This window comes from Alligator sinensis, unplaced genomic scaffold (assembly GCF_000455745.1).
Source record: "Alligator sinensis unplaced genomic scaffold, ASM45574v1 scaffold584_1, whole genome shotgun sequence".
NCBI lineage: Eukaryota > Metazoa > Chordata > Crocodylia > Alligatoridae > Alligator > Alligator sinensis.
This window is the reverse complement of record NW_005842419.1, coordinates 698,235-707,640: the sequence shown is the minus strand read 5'-3', so window position 1 is coordinate 707,640 and position 9,406 is coordinate 698,235. Positions and strand designations below refer to the sequence as shown.

At 41.6% G+C, this 9,406-nt stretch overlaps 1 protein-coding gene across 1 annotated transcript in view; it reads left to right on the top strand.

Moving 5' to 3' along the window:
- TEKT3 (tektin 3) overlaps positions 1–7,238 on the top strand; it is a 19,440-nt gene extending 12,202 nt beyond the window's left edge. The window contains exons 5-7 of the mRNA XM_025211655.1: positions 1,010–1,232; positions 2,336–2,490; positions 6,886–7,238. Coding sequence (XP_025067440.1) covers positions 1,010–1,232; positions 2,336–2,490; positions 6,886–7,102 — 595 coding nt within the window. The 3' untranslated portion in view covers positions 7,103–7,238. The remainder of the gene's footprint in view (positions 1–1,009; positions 1,233–2,335; positions 2,491–6,885) is intronic.
- Positions 7,239–9,406: the final 2,168 nt, after the last annotated feature.

Genomic DNA, 9,406 nt, shown 5'->3' with positions numbered 1-9,406 from the left:
GAGCCAATGAAGGCATGTGCCTGCATTTTTGGGATATCTATGCAGTTACAAACTGATTCAGCCTAGCCAAGTTAGACTAACCTGCAAAGATTGAATCAATTCAGGCTCAGGCTTTTTGAATGTCTGTCCCTAGCCTGTATGAACAAATGATGATATAAATCAGTACTTGGGTGAGTATCCTATAACTGGCAGAGGACTAGAGGAATGAACATGTTCACATAGGTATGTGCATTTTATGGAATAGATTCCTTAAGAACTGTTTCATTCTCTGCCTTTTGGGTTCAGGAGAATTTGGAAGAAAAAGGGAATCATGAACAAAAGGAATGAAGCTCAAAGTTGATAAACTTTTAGAGGGTAAAATGTGCTGAGGCTGGAAAATGGGTTTTAAATAGGATTTAAGTCCCACATTGACTTTATTCTGGCCCTTACAATAGGTGTGAATGTCACTCCAAATGTGAAAGTAGGGTCAGGAAGAAAGGGAACTGAATATCAGACTATATTCCACCTCACTTGTATAAAGTTGTTTTCACTATTACTGAACAGAATAACTTGATTGTATGTTACCCTTCATCTTGAAACTTTGTCACCTGGAGTATGCAAATAATCAATATATCTTTATGTCACCTGGAGTATGCAAATAATCAGTATATCTTTATGTCACCTGGAGTATGCAAATAATCAATATATTTATAAATATGTGGTATCACTAAAATCTTCAACATGACTAAAATGCTGGCCGGACTGTGAGACGATGTGTTTTTTAGCCTGCATACAATTTCAGAACTGTCTTTAAAATATGGAATATTTCATATTTTTTAGGATGATAAAGATTAGCATTAGTTGATAAACTGCATTCTGGGCGTAGTCTCTTTTATGCAGTAGAGTTAGGGTCATGAATTTCTTGCAAGGATCATTTTAATCCAACTTCCTCCCTATTGGGATATATAATTTCCTGTAGTAGCCTTGACAGCATTGTGTTTATTGTATTCTTCTTGTTTTGTTTTGCTAGGATCTCTGTGCCAGAGTCCTGGGCCAAGTTTACAGATGATAATATTTTACGCTCGCAGAGTGAACGGACTGCCTCCTCCAAACTGAGGGATGATATTGAAAACCTGCTGGTTGTGACTGCAAATGAGATGTGGAACCAGTTTAACAAAGTGAATGTTGCCTTCACCAATCGCATTGCAGAGACAGCTGATGCCAAAAATAAGATTCAGGCCCACCTGGCTAAGGTAAGCAGAACTTTCTGCCTTTTTTCTTAAGGTTGTTGCTTGGAAATTAGAGCTTCCCTGTGGGTTCTTTGGCTTTAGAGGAGAAGGATGTCAAAGTATATAGAAACATTTCACCAAAAAAGTAGAAACTATTTATTTATTATCATTTTCTGACTGAATCTCAACATTTACAAAAAAAAACTCTCTGAAAAAATGAAAATTTGGAAATTTTCAACAAGACACACCCAACAATATCATTTTTACCTGACACCATATTTTGTTTTGCGTGTTGGGTTGATTATATAGTACATTTCTTTTTTCTTGCTGACAAAGAGGTAGCCATAACTAGGGGATCTAGCATGTATTCAACTCATCCACTTTGCATCTTTTGGTGACAGGACTCTTATCATATTTACTCTACTGGATATCATGATTGCCCCCATTGACAGTACCGTCACCTGCCTCCCCACACTGTGATTGCCCCTTGAGGTGCAAAGAAATAAGCCATGCGAACAGGTGTATTTTATAGAAACTTTTATAGCCTCATGGTTTCTACTGGTCCTTTCTGGTTTATCTTGCTGGACAAATCATCCCTGAATCTGGTATCCAAGGGAGCCAACAATCCAATAGATCTATTCTTTACTGCAAAATCTAGTTTTGGTTGGTAGCTACACCAAGGAGGACAGACCGAACAACTGGAAACTGTTTTCTTCTCTAAAGATAAGTTTGAGAAAAGACCCTTACTCAGGGTTTCTGCTCCTGAATTTGCAAGAGTCCCGGATTTCTATCTGAGCACAGTCCTGCTTCCATTCAAGTCTTAGCAGGATAGCCATAAACATCATTAAGTATTGGAGTGGGCCCAATATCAATGCTACCTTTAGAAAATGAACTGTACAGACAAGCTGTTTACTTCTCTTTCTCCTTTGTTAGCATAGAGCAAAACACAACCCTGGCAACCAGCTATCACCTAAAAGTCAAAGGTTCTACAACATATAACACTGGCAGCTTCTTGAATTCAGGATTTCCTGCAGACTGATAGAGGATTGAGGGGGAATGGAGAGTGTGTGTGTGTGCGTGTGTTGTTTAAATAGCATAATTCATTTGTGCATATTTTTAAATGTCAGACTCTACAGGAAATCTTCCAGACTGAGATGACCATAGAAGCCATTAGAAAAGCCATTAGGGACAAAGGACCTCCCCTAAAGGTAGCCCACACACGGCTGGATGAGCGCACACGGAGACCTAATGTGGAGCTGTGCCGGGACTCTGCCCAATTACGGTAAGACGGGCACATAGAGGCGCCATCTGATATAAGGAAATGTGAATGAGCATGATTGATGTTAGAAGCAACCACCCATTCCATGGCTGTTTCATGCCAATGGAAAATGGTAGTTTTGCAACATGACAAGCATAGGTGAATAAGAATCAATTTATAATAATCTTAAATGCAGTCATGGATTCATCCCAGGCTTCAGGTAGTGTTGTGATAATTGTATACAAATGATTTTCTCCAACAAAGGGGGCCCTGAATGGCTTCCTTTCTTAAAGGAGAGATACAGAAAAGAGTTCAAAACTGTCATGCCATGATTTTTATCTTTACAGTGTGAACCGGTTACAGCTCAATCCTGCAAAGCAGCTGAATTTCTTCTATGAGATAAAAACAATCCTTAAAAACAATCCTTACTCAGTGCCTTGTAAGACCAAGCCTTTACTATTCCAGTCTTGCAAGTGTTTTGTGTGTTTCTGTTTTGAGAGAGGAACACTAGTTACCAAGGTGCCAAATGTCTAGAATAGAACTGAGGTGGTCATGTACATTCACTAATCTTTGCAGTCTGGCTCCAAAGATTCAGCAGCTTCTTGGCTCCCACAGCCCTGCAACTAATAGAAACCTAGTGAGGGAACCTAATGAAGTCAATGGAAGTTTTACCACTGGCATCAGTCAGGCAGACTATCACCCTTGCTCTTATTTCTGTTGCTTTCTAATAAAGCTGACCAGGACAGTGAAGCAACACCCCCCATGCCATTGGCAACTGAAGCTCTCCAGACTACATTATATTCAATGTAACTGAAGTCCACTAAATGTCTCCACTGGAGTTATTCAGAGGGCCCAGCCAGCTCTGTACAAGGGGAAGATAAAGAGAGTTGCTCTTCCTCAAATGAGCCTTTTGGAGTTGGGTGGTAGGGCTGCGTGAAATTTTGCTGGCTGTTTTGTTTCGACACTGTTTTAACTAATTTCAAGCTCAAAACAGTGAAATCGAATCAAAATGAAGGCCTTCAAAACGGCCTCAATACAAAATGAGGCTAGTCGAAACGTTTGAAAAGTTTTGAAACGTTTCGAGTTTTGAAGCAGCCAGCCGCTAGCTGAACTGAGTTCCCCCACGTAGCGCTAGATCAGGCTCAGGACAGAAACTCAGCCCATCTAGGGCTGGGGAAAGGAACTCAGCCCAACATTTCGGGTTACAAAGCAGCCAGCAGTCAGGTGGTGGGAGACAGGGGAGAACCAGGGCTGTGCTCCCAGTGGTCCCACAGCCCCATGTGGCTCAGCCAGGAGTGCAGCCCTGGCTCTCCCTGCCTCCCACTGCTGGGCTGCGGGAAGCCGATCACAGTGCAGGGGAAGGGAACTGAGCCCGGGCTGAGTTCCTTTCCCCAGCCCAATCGTAGGGCTGGGGAGGGGAACTGAGCTCAGTTCCCTTCCCCAGCTTCCTGGTCCCAGGTGGCAGCACCTGGCTTCCCTCCCTCATCTGGCAGGCAGATCGGAGGCCCGCAGCCCTGGGAGCACTGGCACAGCCCCCGCAGCCCTCCCAGGGTTGTGGGCCCCCATCTGCCTGCCAGATGAGAGAGGCTGTTTCGAGCTTCCCCATTATAGCGCATGGGAGAAACGTCGAAACAGCATCACTGTTTTGACGAAGCAAAGCGGAACAGTGGCTTCAAGTCAAAGTGAAATTTGAAATGAAATGCTGTTCTATTGAAACCTCGAAACTCAAGTCGAAATGGAACGGTGCCCTTTCACACAGCCCCGAGTATCAAGTACTGCAGCCAAAAGAATGGGAAACAGAGGAAGAGTTCTGTGGCCTGCAAGATGGATCAATCAGGGATTGCACATGGGTAGAGAATCAGTCCCTCAAGTTATTGGAGGCAGTCTCAGCATCTATTCTCTGTGGAGGAAAAATGACATAAATTCCCATGACAGTGGACAGAAATTTGGAGAGGAGTGAGGGGGAGACTGAAATATGCAGATTGAATTTAGGAAAGTTTTAGTAAGAAAAATGAATGGAAAAAAACATAGAAAATGTTGAAACATTCCAACATGGCATTTCTTGTTTAAAAGATCATGTAAATTAAAAAGGACAAAAAGACATAATGTTCAAATAACCACAAAATGAAGCATGTTATTTCATTTCTGTTTCAACAAAATATTTCAAGTTAACCAAAGCACATTCCCTTTTTTCCAGCTTTTTTTTATTTTGCTGGAATAGCAAAGCATTTCCTGTCTCAAATAACATTTTTTCCTTTTTTTTTGGTTTGGCCCCTCATGTAAAAATTGGTTTTCACCCTACTGTATCCCCGGCTGGGTCCCAAGGTTCAAAAGAGAGAAAAGAGAGCTGGCTGATCCTCCCCCAAGGGCTCGGGGGGTGGAACACTCAATTCCTTCTCATATAAGTATCCTTGTATAAATCCTTGTGCAGGGTTGGGGGCGGGGGGCAGTTTCTAGCTCTTCTTGTTCTTGAATACACTTCTCCTGGCTGGCCTGGGATCCTCTGCTCTAAGGTCACGTGTCAGGTATGACAAGTCTTGGAGGCGCAGTGGGCTGGGCTGATTGCGGCCACAGGAATTCTCTAATGGTTCTTGACTCAGGAGGAAATCTGCCACATCACAACGCTGTTTAGTTTATCCAGAGGTCTGCTATTGCAAGACCTTTCTCCATTGGTGGCTCTTTATGTAATAATTGTGCTTATACTTCTCCTAAGAGCCCCCACAATGCTAATTCCATGGCCATTCACATAAGCCTCAAAAACAGCTTCCGTTGTTTCAGTGGAAACCCTTTTAAAACCTCAGTCTTTGCCTTTTAAAAAAATAAAATGTGATTGCAGTTAAAGCTTCAGATGTTGCATTAATCACGTTCTCCTCCTAAGAGAAGTCACAAGTGGGATGATATCTAGGAGAAGCAAAGACTGCTCGAGATACAGCACACCTAGATACTGGTGTTTCTCCCGGCAGATGTTTTCCTGTTATTCCACACAAGTTGTTCTGACTGATGCGGATTGATTTGAAAGGAGCACCATTTCAAAACTGCTGTTTGACTGCTGATCCCACCAAGAAATCTTTACATACACTGCTAGGAAAATGCCCTGGTACATTTTGGTGGCTGGTGGTGTAACTTCCCACCTACATTGTCAAAGAGCAGGAATAATTATTTCTTTGAGTTTATACCCATGTGGATGTGACAGAGTCCTGTGTACACATGCAGAAATTAAATGTTCAAAACGTTGCAAATAATTGTAATTATCTGAAGTTCTCTTTAGCCTCAAGGAGGACAGTTAGATGATGGCATTCAAGAAGAGGTACAGCTCACCATTGTATTGGAGCTGCTTTCTCCCCAACAGCCTTTCTCCTCTCATCACAGCTGTCCTGGCTCTCCCTCTGCTAACATAAGCAGATAACCATTCCGTCTCATTAGGAAATACTATAATATTCAATTATAATAATCATAATATTCAAGTAGGCAGCCAGTTGGATTCAGCCACACGTTTCCTGACTATGTGTCTTTGGTACTTACCCAGACCTTGTCACGGTAGTATCTGGACACCTCATAATATTTTATGTATACGAGGTCAAGTAAGGTAAATATCCATATCGTCTATTATGAAGATGGGGAATTAAGGCAAAGACTGACAAAGGTACCCAGAATCCTAACTCCCTTTGAAATCAATAGAAGTTACCTTCAAAGTTAGGTCTTTGAGGATCAGGGCCCAAGTAATTTGCTCAAGATCACACACCGTGTCTGTGGTAGGCCAGGGAACTGACTCTGTGCCTCTCAGGTCTTAGGCTTTTACACTAACCATGGGAACATCTTTTGTACCACTCTCCAGCTTGTACCTCAAAGCCCAGTACCTCACCCCACTCTCTTGAGAGGGCTGCTCAAGAGTCAACATAAAGTTCTTCAAAAACAATTTTAAGCTCTGTTTATTAATTGTATATCCTGTAAAAGTGTTTCACATGCAACAATTTTCTGAACACCCTAAAGATTTTGTTCTACCTTAATTTGTTTTCTTCTCTTAATTTTTCAAATATTCTGGGTTTTATCCTTTATTTAAGTATGTGTGTGTGTGTGTGCACGCGCGTGCACGTGCACAAATACAAAAAGAAACCCAGAAAAAGCAAACCAGAAAGATAAAATGAGAACAGGAAACTACAACTTTCCATAATTTTTCTAAGCAGTGATCAGTTGTGTCAGTTTGTTTCCATGAATTAGTAGTTTCAGAGCGGCATGCTTGCCTCCTCATTGAAGTCAACAATAGTTTTGCCACTGAATTGCATAGGAGCCAGGTTCCAGCTCTAAGTCAGAAACATTTGTGTCAGCAAGGAGCCTGTAAAATAATGCTGCACCAGCAAAGCGTTGAGTAATAGGAACAGAATAGAATCTGCTAACTGTGGGCTTGTTGCTCTTTTCTAGACTTGTTAATGAGGTCCATGAAATTGATGACACAATCCAGAGCCTTCAGCAGAGGTTGCGGGATGCAGAGGATACCTTGCAGATGTTGGTCCACACTAAATCTAACCTGGAGCATGACCTGGCTGTCAAAGCTAACTCCCTCTTCATTGATCAGGAGAAATGTATGGGGATGCGTAAGACCTTCCCTAATACTCTCAGGTTGGTGGGTTACACATAGACAGATACAATTCTGGAGATGTTTCTTCACTGGTTCATGAAAACTTGCTGTGGGAGAGGTTTTCTCTATTGCACTAAAATATTTTAAAAATCTGTGGTTATATTTTCACTTACTAATGGACTCTCTAAAAAGTAATTAAAAGATCATTTACTCTTTTATGCCATGTCTTGAGAGATTTTTTCGCCCTTGTGAGATACACTCATTCATAATATGTATAGAGATCAGATGAAAATATTCTGTGGGTGTGCCTACATGAGACAGTTTACTGTGCAGTAAACTAATCTACCACACAGTGGTCATATCTACATGAGATGCTTACTGCACAGTATCATTGTGGGGCACAGACTGTGACACGACACTACTGTGCAGTAGTAATGATTTACTGCATAGTCAGCATCACCAGGAAGCCATGCAGGGATGTTACTTAGTGTCTGGGTATGCAAGTACTAAATGACTGCGCAGTCAGCCTCTCATGTAGACATGGCCAGTAAAGCGTCACTGTCTGCACATATGCAGTGTTTACTGAAGGGTTGGTTACTGCCTGTAAATACTAGTAGATTAACCCCACAGTAACTACTGTGCAGTAGTGCATGTGTAGACTGCTGACTGGAAACAAATTGCAGATGGGAGCATGCGTAGACGCCCTGCTGGGGAAAGCTTTCAGGACATTAGTTGCATGTGTAGACTCTTCCACTTTGTCACTGAGAGAAAATCCACTCACAGTGGGAATTATTCTGCCATCTCATCTTAGAATTTTAGAAATCTAAAATTGTAGGGTCTTTCTCCCTTTGTTTCTGTCTAATTGGAAAAAGCAGAAGTGAAGCTAAAAATACTCAGCAATTAGAGTGATTAGGTGTTGATCATAAAGTATTTTTAGGTTTGCAGCAGAATAAACACAAAACATGATGAATCCCACAAAGCCTTCCAATATGTTCTATTCATACGCTTGAGTGACCAGATTTTAAAGCCCATTTCTATATATGATAATCTTCTTGCCTTTGAAGAATGCTTGTCATGTCATGTACTGTGCCTGAAATTTATACTTATGTCAGTGCTAGGACATGACAGAAATAAAATATAGTCTGGTAACAAGAGTGTGTTCTTACTCAGTTAACTGGAGACTATTCTGGGAGGTAAATCTAATTATTATAAATTCAGATCCTAGTGCAAAGATAGTTTGTTGGAGAAACAACAGAACACATTGAGCATCAATTATAATGGCTTTGTAGACACAAGTCAGAACTGTATTATAAAGCTGGAAAGAACAAGCTGAAAGTCAATAGCTTCCATTTATAAATCTATCTTTCATATTTAAAACTCTGTATAATCCCACTCAAATAGCTGGGTTCTCCAATAACCTATAATTAGGATGGTACTAGGCTTTGCATCTGTGAACACTGCTAGCATAAATACAGTGGTATGCACTTTATGGATTACGGCCTATAATTTTCAAAAGCTCCTAAGTGACTTAGGAGCCAGTTCCCTTTCAATGAGCCAGACCTTTTCAATAAGCCATAAGCTCCTAAGAGCTATAGTTTGAAAAGTATAGAGGCTTAATGGGATTTTTAAAGCGCCTAATAGGAGTACCTAAGTACCTCTACAGATATGGTCCTACATGCCTAAATCACTCTTGGTCATTTACACACTTTTTGAAAATTTAACCCTAGGCTCCTATCTGCAAAATTACAATTAGACTTGCTTTATAGTCAATGGACCTGAGTGCATTCCCACACGAATGTAAATCATAAGTCATTCTGTAGAATTCAACATAGTTACTGTTCTTTAAGACAGACAGAGTTCCTTAGACAGACAGACGTTACTTTTGTTGCACTTAATCTGCTGTTTCTGCATGACAAAAAGCCTGCAGCCACACTTCCACATTTGTCCCACTAAAAAAATGGCCAATCTAGTCTCAAGATGCCAGATCTGCAACAACAAGAAGTTTTCTATTTAAAACAGCAACTTCTTTGACTTGGGAAGGTTTTCCGCAACAAATTCAGAATGTGGACAAGTATAGGAGCATCCCAAAGTCCCCTGCTTTCCTTCCCCCTGCTGTAAGTGGGAGAGAAGGAGGCAGAGCTCTTGCTTGTACTCTGACAGCCACAGGGAGAAGTCCCACTCTCACAGCTAGATCACTGGCAAGAATCACTGTTCCATCCATCGGGACCTGGGAAAAGCCCTTGCTCTTGTGGGACAGGCTGCAGCTACCAGAGCTGCCTCCTGGAGCCCCGGGAAAAGTTGCTTTTACCACCTGCTCCATAGGAGCCTTTCCCGTTGTCACAGCCCCCTTGGCAACAGGGGTGG